A 22,792-nucleotide genomic window follows, 5' to 3' on the forward strand; every position below is an offset into this window, starting at 1 on the left:
AATAATATATAATAATTTTCCCCCCAGTTATTTCTTAACAGCCGTCACTGCTGTTTAAGCACTTAATGACCGTTTAATACATTGACGATGCAGGTGAGATTGCTTGGACATTTTTATTTCCATTGCACTTACCCAAAAGAAAACAAAGTAGCTGAAGACAAACATTCTCACAGAGATCGGACTCATGTATAAACATTTGAGAGGAAAAGACAAAAATCACAATTACATTTTCTAATTCAAACAAATAATTTTGCTGCCATTAAAGCATAATTGACAAACAACAAAAACCTGGATCTATTGCTTTGCTTTAGACTTGTTCAGCTTGTTTGATGCAGTATAGAATGTTTTAACCACTTGAACCCTAGCTTCCCTATTCTCTGGGGAACATTAGCCAAAAAAAAGCTTATTTACAAGCTTACAAAACGCAATGCAACAGGTTGTGAGCTTACAGTTTGACAAATGTTGTGTAGAGGGGACAAAAAGAGCAGACCAAGTACATAAGGCTTTTGTCTTGTGAAATTCTGAAGATGGAGCTGAAACCGTGCCAAAATAAAGTCACGTCATACATGACTGACGACATAGGATAGGCTGAACACAAAGGTATTATATTCCCTTATTTCGTTTGTATTATTGAGCCTGATGAGCCTCCTGTTTTTTGCCCTTTTGGGGTTTTCCACACTGCAGAAACCCAAGGACGCAACAAGTAAATAATTACTATTTATGGTCAAATCTTTTTCAAGCACATCTTTTTCAAGATAAAACATTTGGGCCAGAAATCTTCAATTACACACATTAAAACATTTTATTGGCAATTTATTCTTCTGAAAATTGGCTGGTATAATTACCCTCATAGGAACTACACAAAGTAGATTTGCAATATTTTGACTACTTTGTCAAGTATGCTTAATGTTGCTTTATTTAAGGAGAAATGTATGAATAAGCATTTTTTGTACTCTTTGTTTTATTGATAAAACAGCTAATTAACTAATTAATGTATATTAACTTCCCATGTATGTAGCATTATGGTCTTATGCCGTTTGTATGTACAGTATGTGCATGTATTGTAAAATAAATACATATGTACTAGGTACAGTATTCATGTATATGTACCTCTAGTCTTCAGTATGATTATGAGAATAAATACAACCTCTGAAGCAAAGAAACTGTGATAAGACATGATTCTGTTTGTGTTGTCTTTACCAGTCATGAAAATGACTTAATGTTACATGCAGTTAAAGGCATTTCAAATACAAATTAGACTGAAAAGCTCATGTGCGCATACATGATTCACATTTTGATCATATGAGAATCATTTTTTGTGTGTGTAGCTCAGAATATTTCACTGATTTAAGCATTTTCCAGGGGCTCAGATTACTAATCTGAACTTGTTTATTTATGGTAGGAGAACAGTTAATTGATTCTCTGGTGTCTCTGAAACACTAATGTGCTAACCAAGTGGCAAGATGTGGGCAGAGCCATACTAGAAATAATCAAATAATGGCAAATGTTAAATTTATATTGCTTAGGACCTCCAGGGAAACGTACAAGTGAACGCATAAACAAGTAAAGCATAACACTTGTGACCTCCTAAGCGTAGCCACCTATCCTCTGCCTGCCTGAATTAGACACGGTTTACAGTATGACACTTGGATACTACAGCAGCCACTCAAACAGCTCCATAGACGTGGCATGATGTGTTATTTTCCACTGTAACATCAAATACCAGAATTGAGCAATAAAGATATATTTTCTTCCTACTACAATATATGATAGTTGAGTACCATTTTGTCTTCTTGTGACAAGGCAACAGATTAATGCATTGCCAATGCTACGATTACAGTGATCACAACAAGGAGTCTTCGCCGCGGTGCAAATTCCTCGTCTCCTTGTGGAGGCAGGAGCGATGCAGAAGTCAAATGACCTGGTGAGAATGAAAAGAGAAAAGCCCAGATTGTGAAACATTATGGTCTAGATTAGAATAAAGTGTACACTAGTTTTGACATCTCCATCATTCCTGCCCTGCTGGCTTACAGCGTTATGTGAACTCATGACAGAGCCAAAGCTTCCACTAAATACATTTTTAACCACTTAAGACCCTCTACACTTAGCAAAATGGACCCTAGCCTCGGAACCCCAGGCATTTTTATTTAAATGGACCCAAGTTCCAACTGTACTTGGTCTGCTCTAGTTTCCTTCTTCGGCAGAAATAGCAGATCTACAAGCTTCCTCCTTCCTGGATATTGGCAAATGTTCCTCCAAGAATAGGGATGCTGTGGTTAACCTCTTAAGTCTTAAGCCCTATTTTGCCCTGAAAAATCATTTTCAGGGCAAGACCCCATTTGAAAAGGATGCCCAGTTTGACATAGGCTACTGACCCCCATTTAATGCCATTTATATCTGGGACCCCCCAGATAGGGGCCACAAGGGGGCGCTCCGCGGGCCGCAAATGGCCTGCGGGCCGCCTATTGGGGAACCCTGCATTACAAGAAGTAAGATTCATTAAATGGTAGCATTATTAATCGTCATATTTGAAATAATCTAGATACTGTTTCGATGATCTATATAAGAGTCTCACCTTTCGCTTTCTCTGTGCCTTAAAGTGCTCTGGTCTCTGCCTCGATCTTTCTCTCTCCGTGCAAACTGTCTGTGTCGACCGGGGCTACGGTCTGTCTCACTGCAATCTCGGGGCCTCCACCATAGATGCTCAACAGATATTGCCACGTCTCCTCTGAGATCTGACCATAGTCAGCACCTATGTGCCAAAACAAACAGAAATACACAGAGTGTGACTTCCTGAGGCAGTACACTGAACAAGGACAAAAAAATAAGAAAGAAAAATCTGCAAACATCCCTTATTGTAGTTTACACACATAGTATACTTTCACTAATGTATATGTTACACATATATACTGAATTATATATTTCCGTCTTTCTTTTTAAACATTACTATTCTAATCATTATTTTTATCTACTTTTTTTTTAGATCCAGTATTATAATTAATTATCATTCTCATCTTGTTGTTATATTGTAATTGCCGTTAGCATGGTATGTTGAACGTGATGCCAAACCAATTGCTCTGCTCATACAGTAGCTTTTCAACAGTATTGAAACATTACTGACTGTCACCTTGTTTGAGCTGGATGTGTCCTCCTTTCATAACACCAATCTTACTGTTGTCAATGGGACCAGGTGGTTCTAAGAAAGAAGAGGACAAACAGTACTTTAAATATATAAACCCGATTTATACTTTGTTTTACACTGGTGTTGCGATGCAACCTGTTGTGAGCTTGTAGTTTATTTTTTGTTTCAACACTAATCATTTTCACTTTTATTTATTTCAGTTTTCATATCTTGTATCCTAAAAGACATCTCTCTCCTGATTGGATACAATTGGTATCCCAACCTGAAAATGTATTTTCTGTTGAGCTGGAGGGACTGGGAGACTTTACTGAACAAACACCCAAGCGAGGATTACTGTTGGAAATATATAAAGCTATTTAAAAGCCAGTCCACACAAATGAATCGCGATGCAACGAGTTGCTACTTGTTCTACTTCCGACCTGCAATGGGCTTATGGGCCAGGGGCAATTCTAAACGCTGCAGTTTCTCTCTGCAACGGGTTTAAAACACACCCCTTTAAACACTTGAGTCTAGACTTAGTAAACTGGACTCAAGTTTGCTCTGTACTTTTTGGGCTGCTTTATTCCGTCAACGCCAAAACAATTCTACAAGCTCACAGCACGTCTGCAGGTCTGCCATTTTTTTGGGCTAATGTTCCACCAGAATAGGGTTCTGGGCCGGGTTCAAGTGGTAAATGTGGTTATGTAGCTGTACAGTCATACCATGGTCTTTGCCCTTAACAAAGCTCTCCCACTCTCTGAACCACTGCATGCTGATGCACAGGATGACAGTCGGCGCTTCCTCAGCCTGGAACTCTTTATTTAGCTAAAACAATTAGACAAGAGTATACAATCAAATTCAAAGGTTCAAGTACACACATTCATACATAATTGCTTAAAACAGTACCCTACCTTGATGAAAGTGTCGATTTCCACTTTTCTGCGTTTTACCAGAGCTTCAATCTCCACCTGGCAGATGGCACACATGTACAGATGGTTCACAGCTGGACCACCTCCAAAGCTGCACAAAGATACAAGACATAAGATAGACCATTGGTTCTCAACCGTTGTCATTTCAACGACCCCCCGTTTGATATGCATTAGGCCAAGGACCCCCATTTGAACAAAAATATTAAATAAGTGGTTAACATACAGGTAGTAGCGTGCCAGCTGCTCACCTGTTGTAAAGATATTCCCACACGTTCTGTGGCAGTATGACCACCAGGTCGTCTATGTATTGATATTTATTAGGTGGGATCCCTGTGCAAAAATAAAAGAGGTTAACTGTCATGTGCACAACAGACTGAGGAACAAGCTGAAACTGTCCATGTACAGTAACTACCATCCTCACCATGGGCCTGTTTTGTAATGTGTGATTCTGCGTTCACACCACGGTAGAGGCTACAAAAACTCTGATGAGCTACATTTCTACAGAGTCGCTGTTGAAGTGTTGCCCAAGCTACATCGCGTAAATGAGAAGAATATAGCACAAGGAACTTAATAGTTTTTAATTTAATTTACATTACACTACGTCGTTGGAGTGCTAAAAAAAACAGTTGAGGCCATCTCAAATATTTTGTAGCAGGTCACACCCATCCCTTAGTGTTGGATATCACGCCACTGGCTTCCACTGAAAATGAATCACTTTGTCACCACTAGTGGCGAATTAAGCAATATTACACGAGAGGGGTTGGTTTAACGTCATTAATGCGCGCAAGAAAATCGCTGAGAAAACATATTTTTTAATGACAGATGTAGTCACTACGACCACAAATGTCCCAAGAAACTAGCTAGCCTAGCCACTGAGTTTGCTGCGCTCTGGAAAACCAAAGCAGCCGAATTATTTTGATTACGGTAGGTGTGGAGTGGTGCTCGTTTGAACCACGGCTAGAAGGCTGTTTCAACCAATCAGATTGCTTCCTCGAAACGACCCATTGTATAATGCAGCATAAGGAAATATGACTTATGCTTGACTTATGAGCTTATGACAGAGAGCACTAACCTCCATGGCGACAGAGAAACGTCTGGTTGCTGATGGGTCCTGGTTCTGTGAAGGTGTTGAACTTATTAAGCCATTCTCTGGAAATGTAAAACTGAAGAAGGCTGGGTTCTTTCATGTTGGCTAGAGCGACCACCTTCTGTCTCTCCCGAATAGATTCTTCGCTGCTCTTCCTGCACACCGTGAGGAAATATGTATACACCACATTCAGCAGTACTTTTTACTGATACAAACTTATTTGAGTGATCATTATTGTAGGACTGTGCATGGCTCACCTATAGAACAATACATAGGCCTCTGCATTCTGCACGACTGTTTCGTGGACTTCTGTTACGTATTGGTCATCAAATTCATACCACTGACCATTAATCACATTCTGACAGTACGCTATGTAATGCCCACCTGGAACAACAGAAACAAAGCGATGAGGAGTGAAATATAACAAGCAGAAGAAGGAGTCTAATTTATGCAATGTCTTACAAGTTACAACGGTGTCAACAGTGCTAAAAATAGCTGATCTACAAGCTTGCTTGTATCCAATTAATCCATCTTCAACCGCTTACGGACTTCACTCTCCAGAGCAACATTAGTAACTTGGATCACGAGGCGTTCCAAGGCCATCCGGGGCAGACCAAGGATGGTCTCCTCCAAGTGGGACGTGCCTCGAGGACCTCTCTAGTTTGACGCCTAACCAGATGCCCGAACCACCTAAGATGGCTCCTTTCCAGGCGAAGAAGCAGCAACTCTATTCTGAGTCTCTCTCGCGTGACTGAACTTCTCACCCTATCTCTAAGGGAGATGACAGCCACCTGTCGAAGAAAACTAAATTCCGCCGCTTGTATTCGCGACTTAATTCTTTCGGTCATGACCCACACTTCATGCCCATAGGTGAGAGTAGGAAGGAAGGAAGATTGCTCGGTAGACAGAGAGCTTTGCCTTCTGGCTCAGCTCTCTTTTTTCTTTTCCTTTCCTTTCCTTGTAGATCAGCTATATTTGATGCACAACATGGTTCTGACTACGATGCAGTTCTACAACACCATTTGACAAAGTATAAATTAGACTTGAGGCTTACAAATTCTTGATTAATGAGGGAATTAGTAATGTTAACAAATGTATGCCTATAAGGCTTCATTCACACGTACCAAACACCAATCAAGCAAATGTTTGGTCGTTTTTTTGGGCCACCACAATGCTTTTCCAATGGGAGTCACATGGTTTGACCAAACATTTGTGTTTGATTGCTGGTGGTGTTCTGCCCCTCCCCCCCGATCAAAAAAAATGTTTGGTAAAACCATGTGACTCCCATTGGAAAAGCATTGTGGTGGCCTAAAAAAACAAAAGAATGACCAAACATTTGATTGATCGGTGTTTGATACGTGTGAATGAGGCCTGAGATATGATTTGAGGTGTGTGTTTATCTAGGAGTTGAGTCATACTTCCTGCAGTGCCATGGTGACAGATGACTGACAGCAGATCATATGTGGTGATTTGGGAGGGACTTTCTTTAGCTAAGAAAGGTCGCAGGTCAAGGCACTCCAATGGGAATGAGACGTGGCTGCTGATTTTGAAGGAATACATGACCTCATGGCGAAAGCGCTTCAGGTGAATGCACAGAATCTAGATCATTTCGGGCACAAAAGATCGGGCACATGTTAATTTAATTGTGGTAAAACTGCCATCTTCTACAGGAACATTAAAATTAAAATTATTCACCTCAGGCAGTCGGAGTACTTTGCAATATTTTACACCATTTCTCAACCTGTACAGATGAAGATATTTGTAGATATTAGTTTTGTTAATAGACACCAAAATGATTTTGTCATTAAAGATGATGAGTCTGTCAAACTTTTAAATTAAATAATTTTCTTGTAACAGAGAAAACATTTCAGTTCTTAAAATGTTACTAATGAGCAAATTGTACAGTTACAACAGGTCTAAATAAATGTGACTGATATTCATTAATATTTTGTAAAGCGAAATATATGTAAATATTTAAAGCTGAACAAAGTGAACAATATATAGGTCCACTACTAAGCATCATTATAATGCTTAGTAGTGGAACTACATATTTCAATGTACTCACTTTTTACATCTTTCACAGCTGTACATGTTGTCCCCTGTAAAAATAATGAATACATACATTTATGAAACATTCCTTGAAATACGCGTATTGGGAAAATCTATGGTGGAAATCTTCACTCGCTTACCTTTCAGTTCATCTGCAGCAAAGAAGGCTGCAAGGCAGTCCTCTAGATTCACTATGGGTCCCCAAAACCAGCTGGGGATGCAGGAAACTACAAACCTGCACACAGATAAACAGATCCAATCTTTTAAATCGATGTAATCAGTATACCCATGAAATAAAGCTTTTACTTACTTAAATCGATTAAATCATTACACCCATGATAAGGACTTCATAATATCCTGTTGCTGAAATTATGCCAAAATAATGATGTGTTTGCGAGCACACACTCAAAACAATTTAACTGTACAGAATGTACAGTACACCCGTTTCAGAATGTGACAAGAATACATACTACTAGCTGATATATACATGGAATATTTGCAGTTCTATATTCACATACTGTAGGTAATGTATCATGTATTAGAAGCATGTTGGGTTCTCTACAACTGTGCCAACCAGCTTCTCCTAATCAGACTAATACAACCAAAGCGGTCTGCAGGGGTGTGCAACTGTGCACGGTACCTCAAGTTGTTTGAGAGTTATTTTTCTTGTTCCCAATAACTTGCGTATAGAGTCCATGATGTACAGTAGTAGGTAGGAGAAGCACTAACTTGCGTATAGAGTCCATGATGAAGGTGATCCAGCCCTGGTCGCCGTACATATCGGGAGAGACACCCGTCTTGGCTGGAAGGTTCTGATGGATGGAGGCGTGCAGTTTGGCCAGATCCTCTTTACCGGGAATAGGTAGGGACAGGTCCTGGAATGTCTCCACCGTGGTGGACACCTATACCGGACAACACGAGTGTTAGTCTATAGACTGTGACACAGTGGTTCCCAAACTGTTTATTTAGCCCGTGATCCAAAAGAGAAATTGTTGGAAACAAAACAATAAAGGGACCTATAAGAATTGGTCCCAGTGTTTGGGAGCCAGTGCTCCCAAACACATGTCTGTCACATCACATGACGGGTTATGGGTTAACATCCAGAACCTGTCTGTCACATGACATGCGTCCCCTTTAGTTGTTGTTGTTGGGGCGTTAAGTCACTGTACATTTGCACATACTGTATATAATTCGTTTTCTGTATTTTACGAATCCTACCTAAAGAGGGTATGCGCGTGACATCATCATCGTACCCAGACATCATGCGGGAACGCCTACTGAGTGGCATGAAACTACTTTCTGGCCTTGACAGCCTCTCTGATTGCATTAAACAACGTTAAACTCACTTTATCACTCGATTTGCCACTCACTTCATGCATGCGCATACCCTCTATTAGGAGCAGTGTGCCCGATTAATGGAGACTGTCCATAATTCCGTCATTCCATTAATCCGACTACATGGCTTGCGTGCGGTTAGTGATAGTGATAGGGTTAGTTGGGGCGAGTCAGACTAAAGTGCCATGTTAACCCTATTAATACAGCACCCTTGGAACACTTAGGGGTTAAGTGTCTTGCTGAGGGACACTGTGACAAATTAGACTGGGCAGACGGGTGGGCAAACCATGTGACCTTCTCATTGCCAGAGGGCTTAATCACATTGTATATAGACTATAGATTAATTCTTAACACCTCTTCTGACTTTACTTTGTTCCACATAATTCAAATCAAATATTCACTTCACTTCTATTAATATTGCAATTTTCATGCACTGCTTGCATGAAAATTCAGGAAACATTTTCCATGAATGAAAGAATTACAACTGCAATTTATCAAAGTAATTGCAATGTTCCATGTTGTAGTATTCTATACATGTATTGTAGTATTAGTCTGCATATTATTTCTAGACAGAATATGTAAGCACTAAGCAGCTCCCCCTGCTGTTAACAAGCAGACACTGAAGCATTGAAGCTCACCCCATCACATGCCAGGGGACTCCCTCTTTCCTTGGCGTTTATCCCTTGATTGTGCTTAAACCCATTAAAACCTGAGACCAGATTCTACTAAAGGTCTTCTAAATCATGACAGTTCTCTGAAAAACCTATGTTTCTATGTTTAGTGGTTCTCAAAGTTCAAACTGTTTCATGTCAAGGACCCCCAATAATTATATGTAATTGGCTGCCGACCCCATCTGAAAATATGTTGTTCCAGGGACCCCCCAGAAGCAAAGATTTGAGAATTGAAATTGAAATTTTCAAAAATAGCAATCTACAAGCTCGTAGCGCCAACATCTAACTTCATTAAAACTATATGCTCAAACCTAACCCTAACCTGACAAGCACTATGCCTAACCTCACAGAAATAATGCCTAAACAAACCTAACCTTAAAACCCTGTCCGCCTGGTCAAAACACCTGGGAAAGAGGTAGTCCACACAGTGCGGGGCTTATGGATCCCACCACTTTTCTTGAGAGACGCACTGTGATTGGCCAGTAGTTCACTAACTGTGTAGTTAGTAATCACTCACTGTGATTGACAGTTCTCCCTTCCTAGCGTTTTTGCAACTATTGGGCGGCAGTGGCTCAGGGGTAGAGTGACCAGTTCAAACCCAGGCTCCCCCAGAGTTAGTGTAGAAGTATCCTTGAGCAAGACTCTGAACCCCTAATGGCTCCCGATGTGCAGGTTGATGCCTTACATGGTTTCCTTCGGCATCGGTGTGTGAATGTGTGTGTGTAAATGGTTGAATGTAATGCACAATCTCTGTAAAGTGCCTTGGATAAAGGCGCTATATAATTGCACCATTTACCATTATCCTAAAATGTTGGTGGAATCCATAATAACACGACAGAGAAGCACAGGTGATCCCGTCACAGGACAGAGACACTGATGCAAAACTCACCCTGTCACAGGTCAAACATTGGACCAGGCTGAGGATGGAGCCATCAAAGATGTCAGAGATCACACTGCGGTAGCGAGACTGTTTCTTCTTCCTGGAAGTCGGCAGCAACTGAGCTGAAGAGAACATGTACCAAAGGGATGATTATGAAGGAGAAACATACCAGGTTATTGTTAACGACTTATGGTTCCAGTGGGAAATGTTTGTGAGGAATGCAAAACAAAGCAGCTTCTTTGCCACCATACTGGACTACTGGTGATTGGTGTCATCTTGAACCTTGTACGACCAGTAACGGAAATAACCAACCTACAGACTCACAAAGAGTTGCATCGTGACCTAAGTTTGTAGAACTGCCACTTTCATAATAGAATTACCTACATTTACATTTTTCTAGGCGTGTATATTTGAGAAAAGTGAGTGTATGAAATCCAAGCTGGCTCCACACACCTTTCTTAAAGGAGTAGACGGGGCCTGCAGAGCGATGGGGGCTGGACCGCGGTGGACTGGAGGACAGCTTGGGGTGAAGCTCCTGAATGGTTGGAACCGGACTGCAGGGTCGGGACTGGGTCTGGGGCCTCTGGGCCATTGATGCTTCATTGTCTGGTACTAAAATACAGAAACAATAAAGTGAAGCAAATGACCTGAAACTGGCAACAAAACAAAACAAAACAGTGTCCTGTATTATTGTGTAATCCTGCGGATCTAATACCTAAGGTGTTGTTGTTGTTGCTCTGTTCTTGTCCTGCATTCTGCGTCTGGTTGTTCACTTGGACCTGAGTGTTAGACGTTGCCAGCTCCTCTGCAGGACTCTCAGGGGTGCGTCTCTCAGCTGCCGTGTCCACGTCTGCGTCCTCGTCCATCTCCTGAGAGCCCCCGCGGAGCGGAGAGCCAGACACCTTCCTCTCCTTCAGCCTCTCCTTCTCTGAGATCAACCCCCCGGGGCTCACAGCAGGTATTCCCCTGACAGCGTCACATTCATCCTGCAATAGAAGCTCCGCTTCCCCTGCGCCTCCGCTGCCGCCTCCTCCTCCTCCTCCCTCCCCCCGGTCACTGCTGGAACCTGAATCACATGACAAGAAGTCGTCCTCGGACGGGGAGTGGTCTCCATCCCACCTCTCGTCTCCGTCGCTTCCCTCGCCTCCCACAGCAAACTCTGCCAGAGGCTCCTTCAATTCCTCGTGGAGCTGGTCCATCAGACAACGCAGGAACTCCTGGGTGTCCTGTCCCCACCACACAGACAGAGGGAGAAGGTCTGCTTGTGCTGCTCAGAACAAGCAAAACAACCTCGGGTGGTGAAATAACGAGGCAGCAGATGAAAAGATACTTTTTGGTGAATATGTAATAGAATGAGCATGCACACTTGCCAATTTCAAAATTAGAAGATGGAAGATGGAAGATGGAAGGAGAAATGTGATTTAGAAGGGGGTTTTTTTCTTTCTGGCTGAAATTCTTTGGCAGCAGACAAAGAACCAGTAAATATGACCACTAAAGGGAGATTTAAACAAAATATTTAAAAACCTTTAAAGGACCGACCACTTCACCACTTTTCAACCTACCTTCATATAATTGGCCCTCACTAATGTTCATGATAAAATGACACTATTCTTTCTTACTCGGTCTGTGTCTCATGGAAGGGCTGTGGGCAGTTCAGAAACCCGTCCACTAGTGACATCATCGATGGGGAATCCAAGCTAATAGAAACTGCAGGCTTTCTATTCCTGAAAAGTTGCAATACGATAATGGAAGCCGTCGTTCTCACGATCTTGTTTTAAAAATAATATGTCTAACGATGATGTCACTGATTGGTCGTGTTTCTGAACTGTCCACAGCCCTCATATGAGACGCAGACTGAGTAGAAATAAATTGTACTATTTTATCATGAACATTAGTGAGGACCAATTATATGAAGATAAGTTGAAAAGTGGCGAAGTGGTCCTTTAATATGTTACACAACAGTCAATACCAAACAAAGCTAGAAGCTTCCACTCTAACAAACTCCAAGACTAAGAGATTTTTTACATTTTATTTTCAGGGCATGGCAAATAATCTAACGGACTTAAAACAAAAGGTTTGGATGACAATATCAACAAAAACAATGGGGTCTTCTTACTATTAAGTAAGAGGCACTCGTACGTCAGGCGTTGGGTATTAAAGTGTGGATGGTTGTTGAGCTCTGGTGTGATGTCGGGTGTTGTTGGGACCCTACCTGCTGGGCATAGCCACGAAACATGGGGTTGACCAGTTTGATGCCATGAGACAGGTTGGTAGGGACCACATAGCTGGGCCTGGGGTGAGGGCAAACAGAGAAGGTTTGATGATAGGCCATTGTGAATTATTTCATTAGAAGACAGGCAAATCGAAAACTGCCCAATGTCCCGCATTAAAGTTCTCCACTGTATAATCGAGATAACTCACCGCAACGCTAGGTTTTGACTAACTGTGTTGTTTGCACTCAACGTAATGATAAACAGTATCACAGCTACAGGCATTTAAGGTACAACAGGCGTAGGTGTGTGTGGTATAATTACAGTCATACCACAGCTTTACATTCGTTACACGTATTATTTATTAACCAGCAGGAGCAGTAAGTGATTTTCTAAATAGCGCTATATTCTCTTAGAAATCATTTCTGTAGAGTGTTTGTTCAGTAATAGGGCTCTCCCTGTCTCAACAGCTCTTTAGTAAACATGAAGTTGATGCTTATAAATGGGTACTCTATCCCGATTAGATGAAATTGACAACTCTGTTTATTGAATACTATAGCAATGATTTGAATTTGGAGATTTCCCACACAAAACAACCAAATAATATAAAAAATTACCATTGGTCAATCACATTTACAAACTTCTGTAAATCTGCTATTTTTGTCAAATGTCAGCCCATTTTCGTCAAATGTTCAGCTATTGTGATAATAGGTATGGTAGGGTTCATGTGGTCATCATGATCAGGTGATTTACTAGAAAAGGCACAAAATGTAAAACAAAAGATTGGGATGTTTGATGACGATGTGTCTTCATTTCCATACATGGCTTACCGTTTTTTATGCCAGAGCTCAGAGATGAGTTTCTGGTAGCTCTTACACAGAGCTGGTTTTTTATCTGTTCGGACTAGTCCACTACAGTCCAGGAAGAACTGAGTGAGAGGAGGGCTAAAGGACAGAGAGGACAGTAGGACACAATTCAATTTACATTCTAGTAGAGAAAACTGAAAGAAACAAACATTTCCCATAATTTGGCTAAATATAATGAAGCACTCAGAGGAAATACCGTACTCTTACCAATTGGACAGGGCTTGAAGGGCTGCATTCATGTAACACGAGTTTCCAATATTTTTCATTCCCGTCAAGCCTAGAAACAGAATAAAGGGCATTTCAAACGGGAAGCTAGGAACGCGCACGTTGTTGCCTGGATCAACGAGAGGTCTGCTACAGGTCTTCTCAAGAGGGGCGCGACAACGCAAGCGTAAAAAAAAAAAGCGAAACAAAATCCAGGTCTGGTGAGTCACGGGCGTGTGCACAAAATGAGCACGCACGCAACAAATTCACGGGACCACGCTCACGTAAATACGCTTGCATTGTCGCACCTGGACTGCTCCGCACAAAAATGCAGGTCTCATTGGAAATTGCGTTAAATCGCTTCACGTTTGAAAGGCCCTTAAAGCAGAAAAATATGACTATTTTCAATCCCAAAACAAGATGCCAGGTGTTGATGGATTTTAGACCTCACAGATAGTAAATTATGAATGCCATGCGTGTCATGATATATTAAATAAGCCTGGTACCTATTCTTAGACTTCAGAGTAATTATATTTCTTACAACATGGTAGATATGGTGAAACTGTATATATGTATAATACTGCAATTATTAAAGGAGCACTTTTGAGTCGCCATTGTGCCGATTGTTCTAATGTGAGTGAGGAGATCATAGAGTGACAAGAAATACTTTGTGTTCTGTGCATTTCTCCACAAAATTTGGCAATAGCTTGTACAAATTGGGTCCTGAATAGATACCATTCCGGAACCAAGAACAAAAATGCAATACTACTACACAAGGTATGAACGCACCCCGGGGTTTGATCTCATCCTCTTCTGACTCGGATCCTTCATCTTCTGCCACAGCAATTGGTACTGTTTTTATTGGGTGACCAGTTGGTGGCGGCATTGCATCCTAGGAAAACATTTTGGTCGGGAATAAAAAAACAATGAGCTAGGCCAAAACATCAGCATTTGTAGCATTTCAATTGGGGTTTTTTTTAAATAAAAGAAGTGTAATGAATGATGAGGCTGAGCAGATCTGACCTTCTTCAAGCGAAGCCGTACCTGCTCCGTGGCTTTACAATGGTGGAGTGTACTAGCGACAGGCACCGGGGCTGGTCTCTGCTCCAGAAACACCTCCCTCTCACACACATAACACCAGATCCTGAACGTGGTCAGGTTCACGGTCAGGTTGTGCTTCTTAGACTGTGCACGCACCACGCACACACGCACACGCACACACACGCACACGCACACACACACACACACACACACACACACACACACACACACACACACACACACACACACACACACACACACACACACACACACACACACACACATCAATACTTTTGGATGGAGGAGGTAAATGCTTTCTGAGAAACAAATGAGAACTTTCAATAAATGAATGTTAGTAAGAGCATTTTACCTGTGCATGCAAGGTGCTGTGGTCGCAGTATGATTCTCCACAACCAACGTATGAGCAGTCATTCTGAATCACAGAAACAACACATTGGATAAGTTATATTATATTATTTATATATGATATATATATATCATACAAAAAATAGCCTTCCTTAACAAGTGTTTGTATTGTATGTTTGAGCTACGTAGAATAAAATATTACTGCACTGTCCTCTTTACTGCAAATAAAACTGTAACTGTAAATGTGTTGAGAGACAATGTTTCAGTAAGCAGACCTTCTCCATGTTATCTTATATCTGTAAGTAAAAATGCCAAGCTGTCATTTAAAGTATAGTGTATTTATTTTCTGCCAACAAGCGGTGCTCTTTGCTGTCCAAACAGGGCATGTCAAAAAATGCTAAAAAGGCAATATTTAGCCCTGTATGTTCCCTCAGACCCACGCTCATTGTGTATACAATGTATAGCCTACATAGCGACCAAAATGTGGAACGCCCTACCAACAGTCATTAAGACATGTGAATCCCTTGGCTCCTTCAAAACTGCTCTCAAAGGGCACCTACGGATGGCTGAAATTCGAAACTGGCCTCTGTAAAAGCTGAATTTTTATCTGGATTATACTATGTTTTTGTATGGACGTGGTGTTGGGTGCCTGCACATATGCACACATGGCATCAACGCATGGTGTTGTGTGCAGGCGCCCTACACTCTGTCTTTCGTTTTCTTTTATCCCCCTGTTCCCCTCACTGTATATATATTTTTTTCCCTTTTCGCTTCCTATATGATGAATTCCTGTTCTGTTCTTTAACTACATAGAAGTGTCTATTTGTTTGTCTCTAAATGTTTTGATGAATTGAACAATGTGGACCCTGTTGTAAACAAGTGTAAGGCTTAATTGGGTCGTCCACTCACAGTTAACAGTCTTTGTATTGAGTTTGTGCTTGAAATGTACTGTAATTCTGCAAACTGTTAATAAAGATTTCAATCAATCAATCAATAGATAAACTAGATAAAGATGATGCTCGTATCCAGAACAACATGCAGTGAGGGCAACAAACAGAGAAGTGTGTTCCTTCCTTCTTTCTCTCTACTCTAAAAGGTATCTTTAAAGATACATTATTTTCACAAGGGATAGTTACTTACTCTAAGAAGGTTGGGGGACCATCTGATGTTTTTATAAACAAAACATGAAGATGGATCATGGATAATATATAGCAGCAACCCTCACTAAAGTGTCAGACATTTGAAATGTGTCCCTCTATATAGTCCCTACCTCCAGACAGGCCCATAGGTTTGGCCCCCCTGCTCCACATGACTGGCAGGTTCCCTACGAAGAGAGACAGTGCACAGCACATGATTATTATGAATACTGCTACAATAATGTGACACATTTTCCAAATGCAATCCAGAACGTCAACGCAAAAGGTGAGGCAAAAAAAATAAAACCCACCTTGGATTTCTGCAAGAGTTCCTCTTTGGTCACCTCCCCTATGGAATCCAGGTGGGGGCAGATATCTTGGTCAGCCATATTAATTCAGTCTCCTCAATTGGAGATCTAAAGACTATTGAGATTAAAACATATATAACTTGTTGTTTTTAAGGCAAGCTGTTGTAGCTAACGCTAGCCAGTAGCTATCACTGTCATCATCAACATAACACCCCGCAAGGATTTATAGTAGGCTAGGTATGATTGTTTTGGTCATCTGTGCTAATTAGCTATTAAACCAAAAATATGTTTCACTCCATCATAGAAACATCTACCTTTCCTCAGAAAATGTGACAGCTCTTCAAATTAAAAGGCCTTGTTTTCATAGCGAATTATCGCTATGAAAAGGCTATTCGAACTTTAAACGACGTCATCGTAACGACGGGTGCACGTCTACCAAATTAAAATAGAAAATGAAAAATAGTCTCGACTATATCAGGTATGTATTGTTCATTCTTATAATAAACGTGATGTTTGCGGTAGATCGACTGTAGATCCTGACAAGCGGCTGACGCGATGCTACTCCCCCCGCCCCTTCAAAACACAGCACACTGTCCCTCAAGGGATCCATTTCCTCCCTTCGCAACACTAACACTGTAGTGACGTCACAGTCGTGTCCTACCCAGACCAGTGGTTCCCAAAGTGGGGTCCGAGCCCTGGTCCGGCCCCCCACCCCAGGCGTTCTTGAGGGAGTTCCAGGGGGTCCCCAGCTAAATGATAGTTTGGAATGGAACCAAATGATCTCTTATGGGTCTGTAACTCTGAGAGTGCAGTACCAATCCATTTGGTTCCATTTTACAATATAAATTGGGGGTCCCAGAGATAGAAATGCCATTAATGGGCCATTAATTAATGCATGTCAAACTGGGGGTCTGCTAGAGCCGTAAAAATCCCTGGTTTTCTTGGCACTTGGTGTTGATGACCTAGGATCAGTTGTAGTGGTGTGGCGCATGGTGCAGACTGCAGAGAATGCAGGAGAAGACTTTTATTAAATCTGACCCTGGGTCCGTTTCCACCAGGTTCCGGTTTCCACACACTGGGTACTAAAACTGGCAGATCTACAAGCTCACTGCGAATAGCGGATGCAACGCGCTGTGAGCTTGTACATCTGACTACGTCATCACACGCAAGCATCGCGATACTCTAAAGTTACCCAGAATTCCCTCGTACGTTCTTTTCTATCTGAACCATCATGGTGAGATGATATTATTGCATTTTTATCCGTTTGCATCTGTGTGTTATCGACGTTTTTATATCAAATTGAGCATAACCATCGATGTAGTTTAAGTAAAAATTATATTACAAGTCGATATGACTAGTTTATGTGTCGCGGTTTTTGTAAAAATCCATGTTAAACTGCGATGTGTTGTGGACTGGTCACTAGTATACGGTGAATACGAATTCAACCCAGTTGCTTATACGTCTTATGTTTGTAATATTGAATTAACCCATTATTTGCACTTAGATCATTTACGGCTGTACATATCGGCAGTTTTCTTATGTTGAATTAAATGGCTGTTAAAAGTTATTATAGACGTTTGCCGGGTTCCGCGACGAGAGGCCGGGGCTTGTCGTCAATGCTCCCACTCCTACACAGTGAATATGTTAGAACTCAACCGCACGTGCATACATTTAAGATTAAAAGTTATCTGGTTGGTTGGCTGAATGACTAGACATCCTAACTAGTAAGTAAGCCGGTTCAGTTCATTATATTATGATATCCTCCTTCCAATACCAAATCAGAAGTTGTCTCACTATCAAAACATTTGGTGTATAGACCCAACGTGTCTCCCCTGAACAAGGGGAAACACATCGGGAAGTGATTGTTTTATTAACTGGACATCTTTTGGACATAGTTCTGGAAACGTTAGATTACTATTTAGATAGATGCTAACCCCTCACTGGCTTTTACAATGGTGAAAGCAACCTGACTCACCTGTGAGGATCCATTTTTTTAAACCCAGAGCAAAAGTGTTAATCTTAAAGTGTAGCTTTGTGTATTTCCAAATTACAGTGAAGAGTGGTCATTTGCAATGATGTTTGAATGTGAAGGTGTTCTGCTGAATCCTCGGTAGAGTGAATGTGGACAAATTAAGCATGAGCTTACCCTGAGCAAAGACCACTCGTTTTAAGCAATAGCCTTTTTTTAACCCTGAGCAAAAGTTATTGCAGTCTAAGTTTGTATGTATTTACCTCGGTCAGTGCTGTTTAATTCTTATACATTGTCGTGTACTTGCTACTTTCATTTTTTTAGCCGAAGGGAAAGAAGGCGAAGGGGAAGAAGGTGGCACCAGCCCCTTCTGTGGCCAAGAAGCATGAGGTGAAGAAGGTGGTCAACCCCCTCTTTGAGAAGCGACCCAAGAACTTTGGCATTGGTAAGTATTCTTTGACATCATGTTTGGTGCAATCTAGTGCAAATGATGTAAATTAATATTTGCTATCTTAAACGTATGATGACAAACCACCAAGATCGCTGATGCACATGAGACTGAAAAGACTGCATAACTAGACATTATTGATAAAGGAACTAAACCTATTTTTCCGTCCTTAACAGGTCAGGACATTCAACCAAAGCGTGATTTGACCCGCTTTGTCAAATGGCCTCGCTACATCCGCCTTCAGAGGCAGCGTGCCATCCTGTACAAGCGCCTGAAGGTCCCGCCTGCGATCAACCAGTTCACCCAAGCTCTGGACCGCCAGACAGGTTAGCTGAAAAAAAAAACTGATGGTCTAGAAGTATTTCAGGCTCGTTCACTTTCAAACATGACTGGAAAGGGCATTTTTTTGAGGTTGTTAGGTCTAATGCTGTGCAAATGATGTAAAGAATATTTGCTATCTTATGTCAATGATGACACCCACCAAGATCGCTGATGCACATGAGACGGACATGCCTACATTAACTAGAAACTAGCTCGCAACACTTCATGTTGAGCTTCTATATGAGCTATTTTGTAATCTATGACATGCCTGTAATGGGGATGACTGCATTCAAAATGTCTTAAATTTGTACTCTGCCGTTTCACCGTAGCAACACAGTTGTTCAAGTTGGCCCACAAGTACAGACCAGAGACAAAGCAGGAGAAGAGGCAGAGGCTGCTGGCCCGTGCTGAGCTGAAGGCAGCAGGAAAGGGAGACACGCCAACCAAGAGGCCTCCTGTCCTCCGTGCAGGTGAGATACTGGAACTGGGAAAGGAAGGTGCCTTAAACATCACCTTCTCATTCTGTTTACCTGAAATCCCGGAAATTGTTGGCAAGCCAAGTTGGTGGTTTACACTATTTACTAGGATTCATGCTGCTTTCTCCAGTCTTGCACTTTGTAAGTCACTTGGATTAACCATATTTTAGTTCAGAGGTGGTCATTTGCAATGATGATTAAATGTATTCACCTGAATCCTCCATGTGGCTCAAATAGCTTTTTAACCCTGAGCAAAGACCATACTCTATGCAAATTAATATTCTCATTTGTTTTTTTATAATATGCAACAAGATTGGAAATGCATGCAATTTTTGGCAAGCAAAACATTTCCACAAACTATTTGTGGATTCATGCCTTTTTATAAAGTTTTTCACTTTTCACACCTACAATTAAAAGCCTAACTTTTAATTGTAGGTGTGATGTGTAGAAAGTTTTTGAAGGTTTCAAACTTGGTGTCTCATTTACACTGAATTTAGGCAAGTGATAGGCTGGATGGATGGATATTAAAAGCTCATTGAAAGAGTTAATCTTGAAATGCTTAGTGATTCAGACACTGGTCAAATTATTAGATTGTTTTGCTGACTGTTAGTAAAAACATGTCTGTCCCATAGGTGTGAACTCAGTCACAACTCTGGTGGAGAGCAAGAAGGCCCAGCTGGTGATCATTGCTCATGATGTGGATCCTATTGAGGTAAAACCTGTTCACAATGGATAGACATGTGTACCTAAAGTTAAGCCATAATTCAGTGCAGAGTGGTCATTTGCAATGATGATTGAATATATTCACCTGAATCCTCCATGTGGCTCAAATAGCTTTTTAACCCTGAGCAAAGACCGCACTAGTGATGGCTATAAGCGTACCATTGATTTGCAATTGGATGTTTGACTTGGGGTAAGATATTGAACATGACTATTAAAATAATACATTACTTAAATATATATTTTATTTTACTTTCCTAGCTGGTTGTCTTCCTGCCAGCCCTGTGCCGCAAGATGGGTGTCCCATACTGCATAATCAAGGGCAAGGCTAGGTTGGGAAGGCTCGTGCACAGAAAAACCTGCACTTCAGTGGCTTTCACCCAGATTAACCCGTAAGTACAATCTTGCTACTAGTTATGTGCAAACTAATTAGAATGGGGAACTACCTTTTCATACACAATGGCAGTTCTCCGTTTTTAGGTCTGTGTGGACAGCCCTTCATTGGAAATATTGAGAATTTCTTTAGGAATATTGCTCCCACGATGGTTACACATTTGTTAACTAAACCATATTTTAGTTCAGAGGTGGTCATTTGCAATGATGTTTGAATTTCTTCGTCTGAATCCTCCATGTGGATCAACATTTTAACCCTGAGCAGAGACCACACTAATGATGGGCACAAGCATGAAATGTCACTGGATAAAATGCCATGCTTTCAGCATTGTTAGACAGACCTTGGGAAAAGCCCACATGACAGCATTTCATGTTGCTGATTCATGCTTTGAATGATTCCAGTGGCTTGATTATCCCTATGTATAGTGTGTGCAGCAGAATTTGCGTCTGTTGGTTTCAATGTTTCGGAATAGCCAAAAATCAAAAGCACTGGGACTTGTATACTCAATTAAGCTAAAATCTCATTAAATCTAAAAGCACTAACTTGTGGTCTTAACTTGAGAAATGCATTCCAGGTGACTTATTGCTTTTTTCCCTTCAGTGAGGACAAGGGTGCCCTTGCTAAGCTTGTGGAAGCCATTAAGACCAATTACAACGACAGATACGACGAGGTGAGATTTAATCTGATACCCATATTAAACAAATGTATGGACATTGGTTCCCTTGTTTTGAAATGTGTTCGCAAAGATTTGCACTTGCCGTACTTGATTAAATGTCTAATTCAGTGCTGAGGTCATTTGCAATGATGATTGAATATATTCACCTGAATCCTCCATGTGGCTCAAATAGCTTTTTAACCCTGAGTAAAGACCGCACTTTAATTGGGCATAAGCATATCAGTTATACATGCAATTTGTGTTCGTGATGCATGTACCTGTCATGTAATCCATTCTGTGCATTTTATATGGATGTGGTAAAAGGACTAGTCATTGAACCTGCCTTTGTATCTGTTTTCCAGATTCGTCGTCATTGGGGAGGCAATATCCTTGGTCCCAAATCTACAGCCCGTGTCACAAAGCTGGAAAAGGCAAAGGCCAAGGAACTGGCCACCAAACTTGGATAAAATGTAAATTGTTGAAATAAATGCCCATCAACCATAATTAGTTGTATTGTCTTATGTTATATTGTGCTTTACAATGTTGCATTTACAATGTTCTTTGATTGGGAAGTCATAGTTGTGTATTTAGGCTTTGTTCATAGTACTGAATGCGAATCCTCAGTATGTTGATTAAACTGATGATTGAAATAACTGGAACCCAAATTATTGTAGTCTTACTTGATAAGATAGTAAGATACTGTGCCGAAAACACCTGTTGATCATTGACAGTATCCTAGTCCTGAACTATAGAGCGTCACTCGCTCATCCCCTGGTTCACTTCACGGAAGTAATTTCTCTATGGAGAATAACTTGGGATCATCTCGTAAGCATTGTGGTTAAATACACAAAGTGTCTCTGTGAAATTGTCGGACGTGCCTCTGTCGTTTACGATTGTCTGTCATATTTGATACAGTCTGTTTCTAGTGAAAATGTAACTAATTCAGCAGCAGTAACCTTAGCGTTTTCTCTCAGTCAGTTGATTCTTCATATCCATGTGATTGAAACGGCCAGGATGTCATTTTTCAAACTGTTCTTGTGAGGCGATCTAAAATCAAAATCCCCCTATGGGGATTACAATGCAAATTATAAACGTGTGGACTTTCACCCTCTACCGACATTGACGTCAGACTTCGGTGCTCTATACATGAGGGAAACTAATTTCTCTTATGACTGCAATCCAGAACACATTTGAATCAAGTTGACCACATTTTCTTGAACCCTTCTTAGCCCAAATTCCCTCTTTACTAAATTGTAAGATGTTTAGCTCCATGGAAATCTGGGTGTGACTTGGGTTGATTAACCCTAGAACACTAAACATTGTCAAACCATCACTCCCTTTACCCAATATTCCATAAATATATCTAATCGAGTACAGTAATACAAGGCAACTTGAGGTACTCTTTAATATTTCAGACTTCACAAATATGGGGGGCCCCATCCTAGCAATCTGAAAAACTTGAGTATTTAAAAAAATAATGGCGCTCTGAACTTCCTTTGGTCCAGCCATTCCTGGGATGTGAGTGGTCCAGTGAAAAATAAAAATCCCATTGTGGGTGTATTGGATTTTTCTCCATTAAACATGGGTGAAATCCAGGCAAACACCA

General features: G+C 41.0%; 2 protein-coding genes across 3 annotated transcripts; one reads left to right on the forward strand and one right to left on the reverse strand.

The window, feature by feature from the left end:
• Nucleotides 1–131: 131 nt before the first annotated feature.
• usp20 (ubiquitin specific peptidase 20) lies at nucleotides 132–16,760 on the reverse strand. Of its 2 annotated transcripts, none has more exons than XM_080756186.1 (24): nucleotides 16,207–16,760; nucleotides 16,030–16,083; nucleotides 14,764–14,826; nucleotides 14,397–14,537; nucleotides 14,142–14,244; nucleotides 13,356–13,425; nucleotides 13,113–13,226; nucleotides 12,285–12,363; nucleotides 10,788–11,298; nucleotides 10,526–10,684; nucleotides 10,082–10,194; nucleotides 7,916–8,088; nucleotides 7,327–7,421; nucleotides 7,203–7,236; nucleotides 6,833–6,878; nucleotides 6,556–6,736; nucleotides 5,395–5,521; nucleotides 5,123–5,292; nucleotides 4,299–4,380; nucleotides 4,033–4,141; nucleotides 3,844–3,946; nucleotides 3,128–3,196; nucleotides 2,576–2,752; nucleotides 132–1,921 (listed from the first exon to the last, which is right to left on the reverse strand). In XM_080756186.1, exons 1-23 carry the CDS (start codon nucleotides 16,282–16,284, stop codon nucleotides 2,595–2,597), a joined length of 2,832 nt encoding a protein of 943 aa, XP_080612312.1. In that variant the 5' UTR covers nucleotides 16,285–16,760; the 3' UTR covers nucleotides 132–1,921; nucleotides 2,576–2,594. The 2 variants fall into 2 exon arrangements, with proteins under 2 accessions (XP_080612312.1, XP_080612311.1); XM_080756185.1 differs by having other exon boundaries at nucleotides 14,376–14,537.
• LOC308309730 (large ribosomal subunit protein eL8-like) lies at nucleotides 16,713–21,690 on the forward strand (the record flags this gene model as incomplete). The annotated part of the gene is made up of 8 exons (XM_080755647.1): nucleotides 16,713–16,721; nucleotides 18,497–18,617; nucleotides 18,797–18,946; nucleotides 19,271–19,411; nucleotides 20,050–20,129; nucleotides 20,399–20,529; nucleotides 21,132–21,201; nucleotides 21,549–21,690. 8 exons carry the CDS (start codon nucleotides 16,713–16,715, stop codon nucleotides 21,651–21,653), a joined length of 807 nt encoding a protein of 268 aa, XP_080611773.1. The 3' UTR covers nucleotides 21,654–21,690.
• Nucleotides 21,691–22,792: the final 1,102 nt, after the last annotated feature.

Source organism: Protomyctophum bolini (assembly GCF_963924005.1).
Source record: "Protomyctophum bolini genome assembly, chromosome: 22".
Taxonomy (NCBI): Eukaryota; Metazoa; Chordata; class Actinopteri; order Myctophiformes; family Myctophidae; genus Protomyctophum; species Protomyctophum bolini.

Bases quoted from the DNA above. Each gene is read 5' to 3' on its own strand.
- usp20 (XM_080756185.1), bottom strand. From the start codon at position 16,284: ATGGCTGACCAAGATATCTGCCCCCACCTGGATTCCATAGGGGAGGTG. The intron at 12,364-13,112 runs GTAAGCCATGTA...CCCTCACCCCAG, and splicing joins GAGCTCTGGCATAAAAAACG to GCCCAGCTATGTGGTCCCTA. The intron at 10,685-10,787 runs GTATTAGATCCG...TCTGTATTTTAG, and splicing joins CAACAACAACAACACCTTAG to TACCAGACAATGAAGCATCA.